This window comes from Desmodus rotundus, chromosome 3 (assembly GCF_022682495.2).
Source record: "Desmodus rotundus isolate HL8 chromosome 3, HLdesRot8A.1, whole genome shotgun sequence".
NCBI classification, from domain to species: domain Eukaryota; kingdom Metazoa; phylum Chordata; class Mammalia; order Chiroptera; family Phyllostomidae; genus Desmodus; species Desmodus rotundus.
Window position 1 is genome coordinate 9,473,746 of NC_071389.1, and position 19,822 is coordinate 9,493,567.

General features: G+C 60.4%; 1 protein-coding gene across 4 annotated transcripts; it reads right to left on the bottom strand.

Annotated features, from left to right (window-relative positions):
- Positions 1-635: 635 nt before the first annotated feature.
- On the bottom strand, positions 636-19,373 carry ATP13A2 (ATPase cation transporting 13A2). 4 transcript variants are annotated; one of them, XM_024554272.3, is made up of 29 exons: positions 19,167-19,373; positions 14,003-14,097; positions 13,699-13,881; positions 13,125-13,183; positions 12,828-12,954; positions 12,524-12,600; positions 11,270-11,347; positions 10,996-11,065; positions 10,091-10,225; positions 9,936-10,002; positions 9,718-9,849; positions 8,628-8,783; positions 7,387-7,497; positions 7,258-7,304; positions 6,975-7,163; positions 5,638-5,844; positions 5,059-5,154; positions 4,799-4,958; positions 4,562-4,682; positions 4,323-4,447; positions 3,565-3,725; positions 3,317-3,433; positions 3,116-3,195; positions 2,665-2,817; positions 2,491-2,587; positions 1,600-1,823; positions 1,365-1,516; positions 1,078-1,247; positions 636-981 (listed from the first exon to the last, which is right to left on the bottom strand). In XM_024554272.3, exons 1-29 carry the CDS (start codon positions 19,174-19,176, stop codon positions 847-849), a joined length of 3,534 nt encoding a protein of 1,177 aa, XP_024410040.2. In that variant the 5' UTR covers positions 19,177-19,373; the 3' UTR covers positions 636-846. The 4 variants fall into 4 exon arrangements, with proteins under 4 accessions (XP_024410040.2, XP_024410041.2, XP_024410039.2 ...); XM_024554273.3 differs by having other exon boundaries at positions 5,638-5,790; positions 12,524-12,603; XM_024554271.3 differs by having other exon boundaries at positions 12,524-12,603.
- Between the last annotated feature and the right edge of the window lie 449 nt (positions 19,374-19,822).

Sequence of the window (19,822 nt, forward strand, 5' to 3'; positions counted from 1 at the left end):
GGCTGGGGGTGACGCCGGGGCTTCCAGGAACGAGCTTGGTGGGGCCCTTGGGGGGCAGGAATCGGCCTTGTTTCCTGGTCTCCCCTGCCCAGCACAGAGGGGCCAGATGAGCATGCAGGGCTTCGCCACCGCGCACGGACGGGGACCGTGCGCAGGGCAGAGTGCGCGCCGAGCATGGATTTCCGAGCGTGGATTTCCGTCTGCGGGAGGAAGCGAGTGGACCACAAACTCAACCCCGGAGGGGCAGGAGGGGAGAGAAGGGAGCTACCCCAGTCAAATGCCTCTTAGGGGCTAGCACTTGTCTGAGTCTGAGACGAGTCCTTTGCCTTTCTGCCCCCCACCGCAGGAGGGTAGGAAGGTAAGAGAGCGGGTACTGGAGTCAAAGCAATCTGGCCCCGCCTCTGACCACTCATGGCACCTCTAAGCCTCAGTTTCTGTGTCTGTCAAATGGGGACAGTAGTCCACAGTGGCTGTGAGGACTAAATGACAACGCCCTAAAATGCTTAGCAGAGCACCAGGCACAAGCTCACCCCAGAAATATTACTATCGGATGGGGGGTGGGTGCCAGCAGCCCCACGACAGGTTCTGCCGGGCATCTGGCTCAGCAGTACCAGGCAGGAAACAGGCACAACCAAGCCAGTAAAATAGTGATTTTATTTGCTACGCTGACAGCGGCTCTGAGTGGGGTTGGTGGCTGCTGTCTCTACGTGGGGTCTCTGAAAAGGGGACAAGAGTGTGACAACCGCCAAGCTCAGGGCTGGCGGTGGTGTCTCTGGAGACGGAGCCCAGTCTGTGGCTCAGAGGAAAGGAGATCCAGGGTCCAGTGCGCTGGACAGGGTGCACGCACTACCTCCTGGGCCCGGTGGGTGGCAGCCAGGGCTGCTCAGCCAGCTCCTGCTCCAGCTGCTTGAAACGCTTCTTGGAGGCCCCCTTGGGCCGCAGCCACCGCAGGCAGTCTGGGAGGCAGTGGTCCAGCATACTCTGCAGAGAAGAGGAACAGCTCAGAGGGGAGGGGGTGGCTGGGGCCCAGCCCCAGCCCCTCCAGCCCCTCCAGCCCTGAGCCGCAGCGGGCCCCACCTCCAGCATGAAGGCCCCCACGAAGTTGAAGGCGACCAAGCCCAGCAGCAGCAGCTTGAAGCAAGTGTCACTGATGTTCCTCAGTGTCAGTGGCCCCCGCAGGAGGCCGGGGGCCAGGAGGAGGCCCACCAGGATGGAGCCCAAGAGCACCAGGGCCACCAGGAAGGGCACTGAGGAGGAGAGTCTGTCAGGCCAGGGCAGCCCTGCACACACACACCAGCCCACGGGGACCCCCCAGCCCCGCCCCTCCTGGCACCCTGCCTCCCCACCCCCCCACGCAGCAGCACCATTGGTGTACAGCGGCTGGCGGAAGGGCGCCCCCTTGGACATGGCTGCGGCCAGGATGAGGTACTGGAAGCTGGACAGCGAGAAGACCACTGTGTTCTCGTAGTTGGGCAGGTTGTCTGGTGCGGGCACCGTCTTGTTCAGAGGCTGGAACCTGAGGGCATGGGGACCAGGGGTCAGGGAATGCGCCCATGGAGGACAGGGCAGGGGGGATTTGGGGGTGGGCCCCCAACTTACCAGGGCTGGGCCAGCGTCAGGAAGTAGCCCCCCAGCTGCACGCCGGCCACCAGGGCCACCTGCAGCAGCAGGCTGCTCAGCACAGGCACGCTGAGCAGGGCCCCTGGTGGCCGCGCTTGCCCCAGCACCAGCGCCGGCCCGGTGCGGCTCATGAGCACAGCCACGGTGGCGGTGATGACCAGGTCGATGACCAAGAACTGCACGTCGCCCAGATTGGTGTTGATCTGCCGGCAGCGGGGGGAGGGCAGAAGGAACCATAGCCCCTAGTCTGATGGGGGAGCCCCAGGCCTGGCCTTCGGGGGGCCCCTCTCCCAGTCTGAGGGAGCGGCAGCCCAGATGGCCTTGGGGGGGCCTGAGGCTCTGCCTTGTGGAGCCGCTGGGTTAATGGAGGGAGGGCACAGTTCCTGCCCACAGGAAGCCCCAGGCTCCAGGCAGACATAGGAATAGGCTCTAGTATAAGATCAGCATGGCCACATAGTGTCCCCTGCTTTCTGTGGGGGCCAGGGACACGTGTTCAGAGAGGTTGAGATGCCACTCCTCTCAGGGAAACAGGTGGACCCATGAGAAAGGGGCAAGGGCCTTGGCTATGCCCCACTCCTACCTCTGTCTCCTCCCCCCTGCCTGGGCCATGCCTCAGTGTCCCCTGCAGATGGGGAGCTCTGCAGGACAGGGATGTGTTAGCACAGAACCCCCCCCCCCATTTCTGAGGACCCACAGGCTCTGTGCTTTCATCCTCTTATACCAGCCTGGCCCTGGAGGCCCACGAGTCACCCGAGCCACAGCTAGAAAGGGGCAGAGCGGGATTTGAGGCCACACCATCTATGCCAGAAGCTGCCGGGCTCCTAACCCTACCACAGAGCATCCTCACGCTGGCCTGATGCGGGCACCCACCGTGTACAGGATCAGGACGGAGATGAACTGGGTCAGGCTGTACAGGGCCATGTACTTGAAGACGCTGAAGGACATGTCGAGGGAGCAGCGGCCTTCCCTGAGGAGCAGATGTGGATATTAGGGCCCCAGGCTGCCTGACGGGCCAGCCCCCGCCTATGGCCCCCACCGCCTCACCTGATGACCATGGGCACACACTCGATGCTGGCCACGCTCGAGGTGAAGGGCGAGACCACGGAGGCCTCGGCCTGGGATAGTGAGATGCCCACATCGGCCGCCTTGAGGGCCCCGCAGTCATTGGCGCCGTCCCCGCACATGCCCACACAGTACCTGGCAGAGGGGGCAGGTGTAGCCGGATTCACAGCAGGCTCAGCCTGTGAGGTGCCTCCTCATCTGTGAAGGAGCCCCGCCCACCTCCCAGGCTTGCTGGCAGAACACAAGGCAGGCAGGATGCCTGGTGCACGGTAGGTGCTCAGTAAGTGGGTGCAGGTACTACTTTGGCGTGAGAACCCCAGGAGAGCCCACGTGGCTTCCCTCTGAGGGCCGTGGCTCTCTAATGCCTGAGGTCGGAGGCAGGGGTTCATGGACTGGCCTGTCCCTCCGAGACCCCTCCCCCGCGCGCACTCACTGAAGCTTCTGCAGCTCACACACCAGCTCCGTCTTCTGCTCAGGAGCCATGCGGGCAAAAATGGTGCCCTGGACCAGGACCTAGGGGCACAGGGAGAGGGGCGAGGTGCTGAGGCAGCCACAGAATAGGGATGCGGCAGCCAAGAGGAGGGAGCAGAGCAGAGGGAGGTGCGGGGAGGCCAGGGAGGCTGGGCAGCCCTACCTTGGGCAGTAGCTTGGGGAAATGCTTCATAAGGACACCAAAGGTGGACCCGCTGAGGGCCAGGTGGCTGGATCGGGGGTCTGGCTCCACAGCGTAGCTTGAGACCTGGTCAGGCTCCTGCAGGCCAGGGAAGCCCAGCTCAGTGCCCCTGCCCACCCCCGATTGCTGGGGCCCGGATCACGTGACACAGGGACACAGGGGCAGGGGCGCCAGTGGGGTGCATGGCGGGAACTCTGGGTCAGCCTCACCCTTGCCCCGTTCACAGCCGCAGAGGACTCCACTGGCAGGAGCTCGAGGGAGGCGGGCTGGCCCTGCTCAGGGGGAGTGGCACGCAGAATGACCAGACGCTCCTGGGGGCCCACCATGCTGCAACTCTGGGCCACAGTGACTGCTGTCTGCAGGTTGTCCCCTGGAGCGCATGGGTCAAGGTCAGGGTCCAGCTGCCATCCAGGGGGGCCAACCTCACCCAGACACGTGTTGAAGGGAAAATCGAGACCGGACAGAATCTATCTGCCGTGACCGGCTGAACGGGCTCAGGCATGTTACCAACGTCCCTGAACCCGTTTTCTTGTCTATGAACTTAGGCCTCAAAGGTCTCACAAACTGGGGGCCTGGGTTCAAGTCCCACATATACTCCTTAGTGCTGTGGGGCTTTGCTGGAAAGTGTGCGTGGGGGGCAGGTAGGGAGGACAAGGAGGAAACAGACCTACTGAGCTCCTCTGTGTCACCCTGTGGAAACTAGACCCTGGAGGGGCCACCTAGAAGATGAGTAGTCTGGTCGGAGCCAGGCTGCCCGACCCCACCCTGGGCTGCTCCTCTGAGCCCCACCTTCCTCATCCATCAGATGGGCGACAGTGACTGCTTGGGGGGATATTGTGAAGATCTGTGACATGTCTGACAAGGACCTGGCCTGAAGCAGGGCCCTAGGAGATGCCCCGGGCAGTGCCGCTGGGTCCCTTCTCTCTGCCCAGGAGGTGGCACTGTGCCCTGAGCAGGCCTAGGGTACCTGTCACCATGACGGTACGGATGCGGGTCCTCCGCAGAGCCTGGATGACTGGCGTTGTCTGTGGCTTCAGCAGGTTCCTCATGACCAACAGCCCCAGGAGGCTCAGCTGCTGCTCCACGGTGTCCCTGCAGGGTGGGTCAGAGGTCATGGAGTGAGCAAGGCCCCTCCCCCAGCTCTGGGCCCTGCCTGCTCGCAGGACTCCCTTTGCCCACACCTGAGGCTTGGTTCCCAAGGCCCACCTGGTCAGTTGCTGAGCTGCCTCCAGACTGGCCGTGATGGGCAGCGACTTGCCAGCCAGGGCCACGACGCGGTAGCCAGCAGCGGTGTAACTCTGCAGTACCTGGGCGAAGTTGGTGGGCACTGCCAGGCAGACACAGATGTCACCGGGACAGGAAGGTTGGTGCAGGGACAGAGACTGAGTGCCCACCCATTCTGTGTCAAGGCCGACCAGTGGACCTGGGGCCCGCCCCCTTCACCTGTTTCGGGGCTGCAGAGGCCAGCCACCAGCTCAGGGGAGCCCTTGACATAGGCCTCCGGCTGAGCGGCACCTGGCCATGCCACCACCACATTCATGCGCTGCAGGGCTGATGAGAAGGGGAAGCGGCCGAGGATGCTGACTGGCACCAAGGGCTCCTCCTGCAGGGTGGGAGGGCAGCTGAGGAGCTGACTCATGGAGCCCTCCCCTCCAACCCCACAGGGCCCTAGGAGATGCCCCGGGCAGTCCCGCTCAGCTCACCATGCCCTGGTGCGGGGGCTCCTGAACTGGAGGTCTCATCACTGCCAAGACCTGGGTCCCAAGTGCCCCGTCGGCAGCCAGTCCCTCTTCCAAGACCTGGGAGGCAGGCAGAAAAGGTTAGCATCACAGGGCCTGGGCGCTGGCTTAGCCTGGGGCAGCCAATCCTTGGCCCACGGAAAGGCAGCAGGAGAGAATCAAGTGAAACTTATTAAAGACTTCCTTAATGGGAGACTGGACAGAACAGAAGAATGTGGGCTTTGGGGTCGGGCGGACCCAAGTTCAAACTCTGGCTTTGCTGCTGGGTGACCTTGGACAAGTTATTACAAATCCCCCTAACCTCAGTTTCCTCCCTGTGAAGGAGGCATTAAGCTTCCTTCCTAGGGCTTAAGGAGTACACGAAACAGATGTGCAACAGAGTGCTGGCACATAGTAGGTGCTGCACACGTGGCCTTGGCCACTGTAACTACTGGCGGCGGGCATAACAGAGACCACCCTGGAAGTCCTAGAATGAAGACCAGGTGGGCTTAGTTAGGGCCCAGCTGCCCAGAGGCAGGGGGCTGACCTGCTTGGCCTCCTCACCCAGCCAGTAGATTCCACCATCTTGAGGTCCATAGGGTCGCCCACCGGGGTGTCCTGGAGCCGGCTGAGGGCGTGGCAGGTGGCCAGTGCTCGGAGCAGGGGCCCCATGGGCAGGCGGCGGGGCTCTGGGACCAGTGGCAGGAAGGCCTGCCCCTGCAGGGGCACCACACCCATCACATCCAAGCCATCCTCAGTGAGGGTGCCTGTCTGCAGGGGGCAAGCGGGCAGGCCAGGGATGAGGCCCAGGATGAGCCGTGCCCTGCTGGGCTGGGCGCCCACACCCCAGGCCAGGCAGGTCCCACGGGAGCCCCAGGACCCAGCGCTAGAACCAGAGGAGGTCTTCTCGTATCTAGGCTTTTGCACATTCGGTTCCTCTGTCAATTGGCCCCCCCAATCCCTGCTGTTTCTTTGTCTGGCATCACTTCTTCCGGGAAGTCTTCCATAACCCTATGGTTGGGCCAGGTGGTCCTGGCTGTGGGCTCCCACCCACGGCCTCTTTGCTGCCCCGTCATTTGTTCACTGTGGTACCAGGGGGAACACCTGGTCGCGCACCGCGCCTAACTGAATTGTTGAATGAATGAATGACTGAGTGAATGAATGAAAGAATGCCTGCATTGCCCACACGTCCATCTGTTACATGTCTGGCTCCTTTGCTAGCCTGGGGACTCTGGGAATATGATCATCCACCAACCTTTCTATTCGAAACCCTCCGCAGTCCCCTCTGCCCTCAGAATAACATCTAATCTCCTCCCCACTGCTCCTCAGGCCTCAAGCACACGGTCTATTCCTCCAAGGAGCCACACTGGCCCCTTCCCGAACCTCCCTGGCCTGGGGCCTGCCACGTGTCCATGTGGTTCAACCCTCACTGAGGTCAGCCAGGGTTCTGCGCATAGGAGCCCCCCTTGACTGCTCTCCCTCTAAGGGAGGGACCCTTATGTATCACCCACCAGGTATCTGATTCGCTTCCTTCCTAAAACCCATCAGCGCCTGAGGCTCTCTGTGCTTTCGGGTTCACTTGTTCTGCTGGGGGCGGGCACACACATCCATGTCTGGGTGAGAGCTGTGTGGGTCATGGATGGATCCCCAGGAGCACTGGGCGCACAGTAGGCTCTCATCGATTCTCCAACAAATGAGTTAATAATTTCAGACATTTTATCTGAGCCTGATGTGGGTGGTGGCTGGGGGAGGGGCCGTTCCTCTGAGTATTTCTGCCCCGGGACAGTGCCTGGCATCCAGCAGGCCCTTGGTCAGTGTTGCTGAGTGAAGAATGCAGGTGTGGAGGCCTGGCCGTGGCACCTGTGCCCCCGCCCCGTGCCAGCCCCGCCCACGGCCCCTACCTTGTCGAAGCACACCAGCTGGAGCTTGCCCCCCAGGTTGATGCGAAGCGGGTGGATGCAGAAGATGCCCTGGCTCCGCAGCCGGCTCTGGGCGTAGAGCGTGCACACGGTCATGGCGGCTGGCAGGGCGGGCGGCACCACCACCGTCACCAGGTCCAGAGCCCGGACCACAATTTCATTCACTGGCACCTGGCAGGGCAGGGGGCACCATGAATGCCAGGGGCCATGCTATGGGCCCTGGCCTCCTACTGGCCGCCCCCACCTGGCCCCCGGGCTTACATACCCGGTTTCGGTGGAGGATGAAGATGCTGTAGATGGTGCCAAAGAGAGCTGGGGAGACAGCAAGGGACTCAGTGGGACTTGGGATGGAGCCTTGGGTACCAAGGCAGGGTGGGATACAGGGTACACTCACCCAGGACAGAAAGGGCAGCCACGAACTTCATGCTGTGTTTGTAGAACTTGAAGTTGATAGGCCGGGGATGCAAGATGGAGCTCACCAGCCCCCCTTTAGCTGTGCAGAACCCTGTGAAGAGAAGGAAGCTGAGGCAGGGGACACTGAAGGTCAAGATGGGTCTTCCCACCCTGACCGGTGTGGCTGTTTGTTGGACATAATCAGGAAAAGCGAAAGGTCGCCAGTTCAATTCCTGGTCAGGGTACCTGCCTGGGTTGCGGGTTCGGTCCCTGATCGAGAAAACTGATGGATGTTTCTCTCTCACATCAGTGTCTCTCTCCCTCTCTTTCCCCCTCCCATCCCCCCTCTCTAAAAATAAGTAAATAAAATCTTTTAAAAAAGGGTCTTCCAACCCCTACCCAGCCCACTCGCACCTCTGGGGTGTAAGACATAACGCTCTAGGGTTAAACTTCACCGGTCTGGGGTCACACGTGACAGCCCACAGGACTTGTCCAGCCCAGAGAATTTATTAAAAACTCAATGAGTAAGTCAGATCTGGTGACACTGGGTCCCCTTCCCATGTGGCAAGAACCTGTGAAGTTGTACAGCAGTCCCCCCTTCTCCGAGGGGACAGGTTCCAAGACCTGCCCTGCGAGCCTGAAATCGTGGGTAGTGCCAAACCCTATACATGCCGGTTTTCGCTATAGGCTCGAGCCTCTTCACTTAAGGGAAGCACTTCTCGGCTCCTCTTTGGCGTGTCCGAACCGCCAGCATTACTGCTCTTGTGCTTTGGGGCCATGACTAAGTAAAACGAGGGGACTTGCACACAAACACTGCGACGTCTCGACAGTCCTCCTGATAACTGAGTCACTACTAAAGCGACTCACGGGCGGGCGGAATGCAAGGCACGAATGTGCTGGGTAAGGGATGAGTCACGTCTCCAGGGGGACAACGTGGGATGGCATTGAGATTTTACCACGCTACTCAGAACAGCGTGCCATTTAAAACGGTTTATTTCTGGAATTTTCCATTTAATATTTTTAGGCTGCAGCTCACTGCAGGTAACTGAAACCAGGGTAAGGGGGCCTCCTGCACAGCACGGCTCCCTTCCTAGGGGATGCGCTCTTTCCTCCTTGCCATGTCCCTGCCCACTTCAGCCAACCCCAAGCAGGGAAGTGGCAAAAATGAGTCCCACCTGTCCCATGTCACCTCTCTTCTAGGTGCTGGGCCCGGCCATCCCTCCCTGCTTCCCTGACTCCTACCTGTTCGGGTCACCACTGCCAGGACGTGGGGTCCTATGAAGGCCCGGGACTGCAAGACGAGGGTCCCGCAGAAGAGTGTGTGCCGCCGGTGGGTCTCTGGGCAGTAGGGCACCGGCCCCTCCGGCAGGGCCGTCTTCAGCACCGGAACGCTCTCCCCTGGCAGGGATGTGGTGTGAGGCCCATGAGGACCTGCATGCCCCTCCGTCCCACCAACAAGACCACCAGTCACGCACAGAATTGTTTCATCAGCCCTAGGTCTCATTTAAAGAAAAAAAAATTATGGGGTGGGGTGGAGGGATGGGGAGAAAATGCAGACAACTGTAATTGAATAACAATAAAAAATTTTTTAAAATAATTTATTTCTTAGAGGGAAAAGGAGGGAGAAAAAGAGGGAGCGGAACATCGATGTGCAAAATATCGATCGGTTGCCTTTCACACACCCCCAACCAGGGACCCGGCCCACAACCCAGGCATGTGCCCTGACTGGGTATCGAACCAGCAACCTTTTGGTTTGCAGACCAGCATTCAACCCACTGGGCCATACCAGCCAGGTCGGCCCTAGGTCTCATTAACTTTCATAATCATGTGTGAAAAAAATCACCGCCCCCAACTTACAATGAGGGACACTGAGGTTCAGGGAGGGCAAAGACCTAAGACCCAGCGACACAGTCCTGGAGGGGTGTGTGCCAGCCGGCCAGCCTGCAGGAGTTGTCTCTCAGGAGAGCGGAGTGTGTGCACGCACGCACGCACACACACACACACACACACACACACAGGGGGGCGGAGGTGGGGGGAGGCTCTCCTTCTGCTGGGACTGTTTTGCAACAAGCTGCATTATTTTTATAATTCAAACCAATAAAGATATGGACACGAGGGGGCTGAAGCACTGTAAAGCCCCGGGCCGCTGCCGGGCGGAGTGGCGATCTCTTACTGAGGGCCCGAGAGGCGCAGAATGAGTGAGTGCTGAAGCCAGGGTTGTGAGCTGAGAGCAAGGGGCAGAGGAGACTCAGGCTACAAGTTCCGATGCAAGCGAGGGGCTTGGTGCAGGGCAGCACACGAAGGAGACTCCGGGCCAGGGGCGTGGGCTGACCTGTCAGAGCACTCTCGTTGACCGTGCACTCGCCGGCCACCAGGGTGGCGTCACAGGGCATCAGCCCACCCTCTTTGGGCAGCACCAGGCAGTCTCCGGGCACCAGCTCGCTGGAGTCCACCCATTCCTCCTCTGCGGGAGGGTGGAAGACTCAGCATGGCCTAGGCCCTGCGCCTATCCCACCCCACCCCCAACCCCCTCTCTTCCCCAGCTCTCACCTCCCCCAGGCCGGCACACGCACACCCGCACGGAGAGCTTGACCATGTCCCTCAGGGTCTGGCTTTGCTGTGAGCAGAGGGATGGGCAGGGAGTCAGCGGGCGGAGGCCCCATGGGGACCCATCTGCCCTGCCCCACCCACCTCACACCACCCACCTTTCTGGTCTTGTACAGCGACAGGCAGATGGAGATGGAGGAGATGAGGAAGATACACAGAGCGTACCAGTAGTACTGGTCAGCCAGCCACAGTCCGATGCTGAAGGCCTGGAACCCATAGTAGGGGTTCAGTGCCTGAGGGAGGGGTGGGAGGTGTGTCAGGGCCCTTGGTCTCCAGGGCAGCCCAGCCACAGGGAGCAGAGAACCCTGCAGCAGCCGCAGGACTGCAGCCAAGCCCTTCTCCCAGTCAGTCCCATCCAAGGGCCCTTTGAGCCCCCAGCTTCTGCACTCTAAAGAGGACATGGGCATTTGCACGCCAGGCCCCGGAGAAGTACTTCCCTAAGTGCCATACGACGGTGATGACAATTCCACCAGGTGGGTGCTGCCATAAGCTCCATCCACAGATAAGGAGACTCAAACACAGGAGGGTTAAGTCACTTGCCTAAACCCCCAGAGTTTCCAAGTAGCTGACTAGGGTTTACATCAGACCAGCCTGACTCCCCAGGTGTCTTCTGCTCCAGGCTCAGAGGGCTGGGATGGGGACAGTGTCCTCTCGATGTGTCAGGGTCACTGGTTCCCTTTGTCCCTGTGTGACCTCAGTCATGCCACGTCCCCTCCCTGAAGCTCAGGTTCCTCACATGTGAACAGTGCCCCCTACCCCGCTCCCCACTTGTGGGGTTATAGAGAATGAAGAGGATAATGCATGGGAAGGCTCTTGGCAGAGAGCAGAAGCCCAGGCTGTGGCTTCACCTCGGCCTCTAGTCTCCAGCCTGGACTGGAAGCCCCAGATCCTCGCCCTGGGCTGACAGGGACTGGGTCTGAGATGAATCTACTGTGGAGAAGGGGACAGCGAGCCAGGCCTGCCACTGGGTAGTGGTCCAGAGAAGGCTTGCGGACAGCCCTACCTCATCCACCAGCAGCTGGGGATAGGACCTGACCGGCACACTGATCACGTTGGGGCCGTAGACGGTCTTCCTGCAGGAAGAGAAGGGCGAAGTGTCAGACGAAGGGGGCTGTGCCAGCCGGCCCCTCTGGGGGTGCCCGAAGCTCCTCACTTTACAGCTGGGGAAACCGAGGCCCAGGGGAGGTAGGTGACTGGACAAAGGCAACAGCTGGGGTTGGGGGGCGAGACAGGCACCCCCAGTTCTCAGGGCCCCTCTGGTCCAGGGCGGCACACACCTCACGGCGTGGTCATGGAGGCCGAGGCCGGAGCGGGAATGGTGGATGTCGTCACACGTGCGGCCCTGGTCCAGCAGGCTGGGAAGGAGGGGCACTTGTGCAGGTGACAGGGCCTGAGCTCTGCACCCGCACCCGTGGCCCGCTTCTGCCACACTGTGCACCCAGGACAGAGCGGGTCCCTCACTAGCTCTGGGTTACTTTCTCCTCTGGTTCCTCTGATGAGGCCCAAACTACCCAAACCCTCTCGGCAAGGAAAGAGAACAGAGACACATGATCCCACGTGACAGCGACAACAGCAGTGACCATGCCTTGGGTAAGTTACTTAAGCGCTCCGTGCCTCAGGTTCCTCCTCTACCACATGGGCACAGTGATGGCGCCCACCCCACAGGGCCGGGGGGCAGGGGCACGCAGAGTGCTTGGACAGTGCCTGCTCAGACTGAGTGACAGACTCGTCGGCCACTTTTGCTGTCCTTCTTAGGCAGCAGGGGCTCTGGTGCCACCGCCACTTCCACTTGGCGTTCACCTCTCTGCACGATGACACAGAAGCTTACTGCCAACACCGGCCTTTCCCTGAGGGCTGCACCTGGCGGCGGGAGCTCACTCCGCCCGCAAAGTGCAGAACTCATGTCCCTAGGAGCAGCCCTCAACCGACAATGGCAGGTGATGGGTAGGGACGGACCCGGGCCTCCTCACTCTGTGGGTGGTGGCACCCCAAGGTATGGGCTCTACACGGGATCAAAGAGATCCCCAGGGGACTGAGATCCAGGTGCCCGTGATAACCAGTCCCCTGGCAGCCTGCCCCTCCCACCTCACTTCCCCCAGGGTTCCCAGGATCACCTTCGGGCCAGCTCACGGCACTAAATCCCTGTCTCAGGGTCTGCTTCCTGGGGCTCAAGTTCAGACGTGTTGGGAGCTCACATTTATCAAGCACTTAGTAGGTGGCAGAGCTGGGACCAGACCCCAGACAGACGCCCTGAGTCCAGTGTTCCCACCTCAGCCAGAGGCTGTGCCGAGCTTCACAGACGCTGATGTACTTCACCCTCGAAATACGCCCAGGAGGCAGGGATTCTCTTCCTGCCCTGTTTATAGACACCTCGGGGCCTGGACAGGCTCAGTGACATGCCCATGATTACAGGAGGCCAAGGCCCAGGGCTGGGAGGGAACCCAGGCCGGCCACTCCTTGCCACCTCCTCCGCTCAGTGCGGCACCCAGCACTGCGGTGGGAGCCGAGTGAGCCACGGCCCCGCCCCTTACCTGACTTGGCAGAAGGCCTGCTGGGCCTCTATCCAGATGTAGCGCTGGCCCCGGAAGAGGTAGTACCGCAGCACCTGCTGCTGGGTAGGAGAGAGGAGAGGCTGGGCTCGCGTGGGGTGGGGGCAGCAACCAATGTCACAGGAGAGCGGTGTGAGAGGGGTGTAAAGGTGGTCAGTCTGCACCCCGGACATTTGGGACAACAGAACCAAAGGTCCCTGGGCAATGGGGACCCTCCCACCCCTCGCCACTACACAGAGTGGGAAAGTAAGGCTCAGACAGGGGCAAGGGCCTATCCAGAACCCACCTGTCCGCTCGCTGCCTCTTCACCGCTGTGGAGCAGGGTGGTGTCCTTCCACGCACCCTCCGGTACCACCCCCACAGCAACCTGGCTCCGGCCATCCTCCGCCTGGGTCTGTGGGGGCAGCTCCAGGCTGGGGAGGGGCGTGGGGGTTACTGTAGAGCCCTGGGAGCCACCCTAGCACCTCTCCATGCCCTCAGAGGCACCCTCCATCCGGGGATGGGAGGCACCGGGGTCAGAGCCTGTGTAGGTGGGGGACCGGGGAACAGGGCCTTCTGGAAAGGGGTGGTGGGGCTGCCTTACCGGCCATCGCCGAAGGCCTCAGTCTGCACCTGGACAATGCAGAGCTGCCAGGAACTATCCTGGAACAAGGAGGTGTGCACTCAGTCCCAGAAGAGACCCCTCACTGCTCAAGCCCCCCCCTCAGAGTCCGGTGGCCCCTGTGGGAGGAGCAGGGGTCAAGAACACAGATGATGCGCTGGCTGGTGAGGCTCAGTGGATTGAGTCCCTGACTGTGAACCAAAGGGTTGCCGGTTCGATTCCCAGTTAGGGCACATGCCTAGGTTGCGGGCCAGGTCCCCAGAGGCAACCACACATTGATGTTTCTCTCCCTCTCTTTCTCCCTCCCTTCCCCTCTGTTTGAAAATAAAATATTTAAAAAAAGGAAAAAGAATATGGATGACCTCCTCAGGAACCACCCAAACTGCTCCTTGCTCCCACTGCTCAGGTGGGAAAGCAGAGGTCCAGAGAGGACGAGCTGCACAGGTCCCAGATACTTAGTGGCCAGGTTAGGCTGAGAACCCGAGTATCCCCATGCCCAACCCTAACCCAACGCCACCTTTCTCCATCCCCAGGCTGCTACCGCTCAGCCTCTCACCTCTTTGTCTCTTATTTCGATGACGAGTGTTTCGGCGCGGGCCAGGCTGCAGGGCTGGAATCGCAGGCGCACCCCCCACACCGGCTTCCACCGGAAGAGCAGCAAAGGGACCCCTGCCATCATCCAGACCACGGCGTGATAGCCTATAACCCTCCATGCACTCCCACAGTAGCCGCTGAGCCTCTGTGGATGCAGGGCGAGAAGGCCCGGGTCGGTGTGTGGGGGGAAGGAGGGGGCTGGAGGAGGAAGACAGGGTCTGGGCGCCCCGGTGCTGGTCCCACCTGCCCCTCCCTTGCCCACGTACCACGGATGAAACTGAGGAGCTGAGGGGATCTAGAGGCATCCCTATTGTCAGGGTCCCGTAACTGGAGGCCATGCTGCCCACGAGAGGGCTGCTGTCTGTGGACAGAAAAAAAAAAAAGAGAAGGTCATCTGGGGACAGCGGACTCCTTTCTCTGATTCTTTACACACTAAGCATTGCCATGTCATAAGCTGGTGTGATGGGGCCCACAGCGCCAGCCTTCCCGGGCCTGTGATCTGTCTGTTGGTTCACACTTGCAGCGTCTTTGCTTCCTCCGTGTCTGGTGATTTCTGACTGGGTGTGGGCCCAGAATCAGGGGACGGGGGCTGGAGAGCACCTGGAGCTTTCACGGCACGCACACACCCAGCTGTTAGCCTCCTGGGCATTCTGTGCCCCACTTTTCCATCTGGTCCCCACCTGCAGGGCAGGATTGGTTGCTTGCCCTTGCTCACGCCCAGCACAGGCCTGGCAGCAAGGAGACGCTGGCAAGTCCAGTCTGGACTGGTGAAATGTCAGGCCTGCCTTTGAGGGCAGCCCCACTCCAAAGGCGGGATAGGTGGCGGGAGGAGGAACCCGGCCACTGGGGGTGGGCTGAGCAAGCCCCCAGGTCTGTGGAGAGAAGCTACCATGTGCCAGGGCCCCGCTGAACAGCTCCCAGGGTTCCTTCTGTGAGGAAGGCCCTGCTATCAACCCCACTCTACAGATGGGTACACTGAGGTTCTGGGAAAAGCACTAAGCTGTTGCAGAAATTCTTTCTCCTGCTTCCCCTCTTGTGGAGCTGTGGTCCTAGCAGGGTAGGCAGACAGACAGTGGGTGTCCAGGGGCCCTGAAGGGGGTGGGCAGCCTCTGATGGGGTTCCTCTGATGGTGGCCCCGGACCACATGAGCAGCTGTCAGGCATAAAGGCACCCAGGCCCCTTCCCAGACCAGCCGGAGCAATGGCGGAGGTGAGGCATGCTTCACGGGAGCCTCTGAAAAGGTCACTAAGCAGGGTGGGGAAGCTGGGCAGCCTGCTGATTTCCTGGGTTCCCTCCCCAAAAAGAGGCCTGCAGAGGCCTGACCTAAAAGTCCCCACCCCACAAGCCCAGGCAACTACCACTGGCACAGCATCCCAGTCCCGTGGCTGCTCTGCCCCACACACGGGGCCTCTGCAGCTGGGCCCAGCAGCAACCCGCAGGAGTCAACCTTCCCTGCGCCAACACAGCTCCTGGCTCTTTTTAGGTGGCTGACACAACAACCCTGACAGGTAAGCACAATTACTCTCCCCTTTTATGGAAGAAAACGAAGCAGGGAGAGGTTAAGTCACCTGCCTGAGGCCACACAGAACAAGTGCAGGACAGTGCAGGGACACACGCCCGGCAGGCAGACTGCAGGGTGGCTTTGAACCCCTCTGCTCTACCTCCCGGGAATACCCTGAGGCTTGGGGCCATGTGTCCCCATCAGACCAGGCGGTCTGTCTCCCGTCCCAGCCCCCCAAATCTCCTCGCTCTTGATGGTGGTAATAATCACTATGGTAATGACAATAATTAGAGCAGCCAACATCCATTAAGCACTTCCCAGATGACGAGAGTGCTCTAAGCCTCCATACAAATTGACTCGTTTAACCCTCCAGCCACATGATGAGGGGACACAAAAGAGGAAGCTGAGGCTCAGAGGTGCAGACCCCCAAGTAAATGGTGGAGCCAGGAACTCGGAGCCCAGGTCCTCTGGTTTTGGGGCCCGTGTGGGCACTTCAGAGAAGCACCTCCCAAAGCCTCTTCCACCTCGATGACTCAAAAACCAAATTAGCTCAAGCCCCGCCCACAGCCAGTCACTCTTCCTTCGCTCAGGTGACTCAGAAAACAAATGGAGCCACCAGCCCCAGGAAGTTGGACACACACTCCCAGGCAAGCACGTGAAGCCAGCAGCCTGCAGCTCTCAACCACAGGGCCTCTGGCCAGGAGTCTACTCAAGGCCAGAGGGGCAGAGACCCCGGCCTGGGTCCCTTGGGGTCGGGGGGTCGTCATTTTCACTCTAGGCCTGGCCACGTCCAGCTTGCCAGGGAAGCTTGTGGAGGCTTCACTGCCTTCCTTTCCTGGGGCCCCTCTGCTCGCTGGTGTGGCCCGGGAAAAACTCAGGCTGGCTCCTGCCCTGGGGGCAGAGGAGCCGACATTCACGACAACTGACAGTCTGCCTGGCAACACTGGGTTCTGGGGTCCTTGGCCACCAACAAGCCACAGCCCTTTTCTTAACCCCACTTCAAAAGGCCGCAGTCCCAGTCGCTCCTGGAGTCCTTTCTGCCTTTTGTGCCCGAGTCCCTCACCCGCCCTGGGGACCATCTCTCGGAGCGGGGCAGGTGGGTTGTTTCTCCTGCCTTACAGCTGTTCTCTGGGTGTTGCTGTGGCCTAAGGGGAAAGAGCACCTCAGGTTATAAGGGGCTGGCACAGCCCAGGTCCTGCTCCAAGGGCCTTACCTCTGTGGATTCATTATTCCCATGGAGCAGGTACTAACTTTATCCCTATTTTACAAATTAGGAAATGAGGCCCAGAGAGTGGCAGGAAGTGGCCCAAAGGCCATGCAGCCAGCGAGGGGTGGGACGTGGATCTAGGCAGTGTGACTCTAGGGTCCACACTCTCCCCCAGGGCCCCTCCGCCACTGTCATCACCTCCATAGTAACTGTGCTCCTGACTCTCTTATAAGCAAGCTGTGTTTGTTTATTTATATTTTTCAAGGCAAGCGCCCTAGGCTCTCTGGGCTTCCACTTCCAAAGTCTAGAATCATAACCCTGAAGCAGCTGGCAGAGGAGGAAGTGTGAGCCACCCGGGGTGTCTGAGGTTCCAGAAGCACAGGCTTGCACAGGCCGGTGGCTGCCGGCTTCCCTGCCAGGGAGGTGTGGCTCTGCTCTGACCCATTTCTCAGGCTCCCCTCCACTTTCTTGGCACCCAGCCTGAAACTTCACAGCTGTGCCACTTTTCCCACATGCGCACCAGACAGCTTCTCTCGGTGCCTTAAAACCCTCAGGCGGACAGCTCACAGGGGATGGGAAAGAAGCCTGCAGCATGCTGGGCTGACCCCAGCCAGCACTTCGTCAGTGCTGACCTGATCTAATCCTGCAACAATCCTGCGCCTTCTCCCCTTTTACAACTGAGAGAACCAAGCCTCGGAGAGGCGTGCAGACTTGGCTGGCAGTTGGAAAGGGCCTGTCTTACTCCAAAGTCCTCTCTGCGCATTTCACCCTGACCCACCAACACCCATCACATCAGGCTTGCATGCGTGTCATCGGCCATCCTGCTCACAGTTCCTGGCACGAGGCTGGGGCTCAGGAGCCGCTTACTGGATGGATGGGTAAATGTCTGCACACCTCACATGGGAGTGAAGGTGCCGGGCGTCACTCTGCCCACCTGCCGCTCCTGGGTCAGTCAGCCATGCGGTGCAGAGGTGCGGGACCCTTCCGAAGGGCCCTGCCAGTGACCATCTTGTGCCACCCTCACTTCATTACTTTCCCCAGGATCTATCACACACCAGTCATTGTCATTTTACGGGGATGCTCTCCCAGTCCACCTCAGGAAGAAGGAAGGGAGAGGAGCTTGTAGGAGGAAGTCACAACTGTGGAAAACCCTGGTCTCCAGGCAAGGTCAAGCCCAGGGCACTCTGTCCCGTAGGACACAAACACTGTTGTGCTTCTTTATCTCTATTCACATCTCAGTCTCCCCAGGGATGTCATAGGAAGGGCAGGGGGGTGTTTGACCTCTCCGGTCCCACCAGCTCAGGCTGCCCAGGGCAGGCACAGGCAGGCTGCATGGGGCCAGGTAACTTTCATGGTAACTATATCGCTCTTCTGAATAAAAGCGGCTGATCTTCATGCATAACCCTCTGAGGGAGGGACTATTATCCCCATCTTACAACTCAGGAAACTGAGGAACAAAGCTTCGAAGTCCCTTGTCCAGGGTCATACAGCTTGAAAGCGAAGACACTGGAAATAAGTGGGTCTGAATGAACACATTCCTCACAGCCACTGCAGGAAAAGCATGGATTAGGATCCCGATTTAAAAGGAGACACAGACAGGTTGATGACCACGGCCAAAGCCACCCAGTCTGACTCTGCAGCCCTGGGGCAATGCTACAGGCACTGCAAACAGCGGGGCTGGAGTCAAAGCCATCTGGGAACCTCTGGTTTCCTGCGGAAGCCCCCAGCTTCCTGCTGGTGACCTGGCAGCTGCCCAGGGAGGCAGGGCTGCCTCCCCCTTTGCTGTGGTTCTCCTGTGGCCAGAGGCTCCTGTCCTCTGCCAGGCTGGGGTGGCGAGGGACAGTCTGCTAACAGCACCCTAATCCTTTTACCTGTAGTCTAGGGGCCATCTTTCTCCAGCCTTTCCCCTCCCTTACTGTGGGTGCACTCTAGACTTTGGGGGTGGGGCTTGAGGGGGCAGATGGGGAAGGAGAGACCTGAACCCAGGGGTCTCAGCTGCAGAGAGGAGGCTCAAGCCCAGGTGGACCCTTGGCTGAGGTCTGGGGTCTGAGTGACTCACGTGGTGATGAGACCCTCCTGAATAAGAAAGGTCTACTGGCCCCATTCTCAGCAGGGGGGATTTAAATTAGACTCTGGGCAGGACAGGCCTGGAATGCCTGTGATGAGTAACTCAGAAGGTATGGGCGGTTCTTGGACCTGGGTGCTGATGGGCTTCAACCGGAGCCTGAGGCTGGGGATGGGAGCGGCGTTTTGTGCCTCAGGACAGTTTCAGGTATGCATGAGCCCGAGCCCTGAGGAAAGACTGTCCAGAGGCCCCGGATGCTGCGGCCTCCGCGCCTCTTTCCCCCCCACCCCCCGCCTGCCTGGACATCCATCACACTCGCGGAAGCAAGTCCAGTGGGAGCGGGGGCATTTCCCTGCCCCCCGCCACCGCAGGCCCCCAATGACCTCTTGCACGGGCACCGGGAGCTTCCTCTCCCAGGGCTGTAGGAAGGCGGGGAGGGAACGGCTCTGTGCGGCGCCATCCCCCGGCTCCCGGCGTCTCTGTGAAGAGCCCCAGGGATGACTCCCAGGTGACGGGGGAGGGGCCAGGACCGAGACGTCGCCGGGGTCGTTCTCCTGGCTCGCGACCCCGCAGTGGGGTGTCGCTTCATACCTGCTGTGTTGACTGGTGGCCCGGGGACCACGCCCGGTTCCTGGGCGGCCCTTGCCGCACACTCACCTGCGCTCATACTGGTCCTTTGCGCTCATCGCCAGCCCCGGCGCTGCAGCCCTTGGCCTGGGCCCTGGCGTCGCGAGGTCCCGCGGCGGGGGCACAAGGCGGAGAGCGAGGGAGCGACGGATCGGCCTCGGAACCTGCAGCAGCTGCTAGCTGGGAAGGTGCTGCAGTCGAGTTCTGAGCGCCTCCAAGCCCCGCCCCGCCCACTGCGGCCGCACGTCCGCGCACCGCGCCGCGGGGTCTGCTGGGACTTGTAGTCTGAGACGCCTCCAACGCACGCGCAAAGACAGACGCGACAGTCCTCAGTCACACCCCCCCCCGCGCGCGCGCGCAGAAGGGGAACACTCAGGGAATCCAACAGGACCACCCTCAGACAGAGAGACAGAGAGGGGATCTCTCAGGGAATCAGATAGGACAGCCCTCAGACACATGAACACACACACACACACACACACACACGCAGAGAAAGCCTCAGTCACGCAAACACAAGTGCAGCGCAACTCTCCCACCAACTCACACACAGCAGAGGCAGGACACTTAAGAGATACCCGCACAATAACCTCAGACACACACACAGATAGACTCCCAGGACACAGACGCAACACACAGATGCACACAGGTGACGCCGACATACACAGTGGTGTGACACTTAGGCACAC

Excerpts from the sequence above, each read along its gene's own strand:
- ATP13A2 (XM_024554271.3), bottom strand. Across the intron at positions 13,184-13,698 it reads TCGAAATAAGAGACAAAGAG|GATAGTTCCTGGCAGCTCTG; the intron begins GTGAGAGGCTGA and ends TCCTTGTTCCAG. Across the intron at positions 4,959-5,058 it reads AGCCCCCGCACCAGGGCATG|GAGGAGCCCTTGGTGCCAGT; the intron begins GTGAGCTGAGCG and ends CCCACCCTGCAG.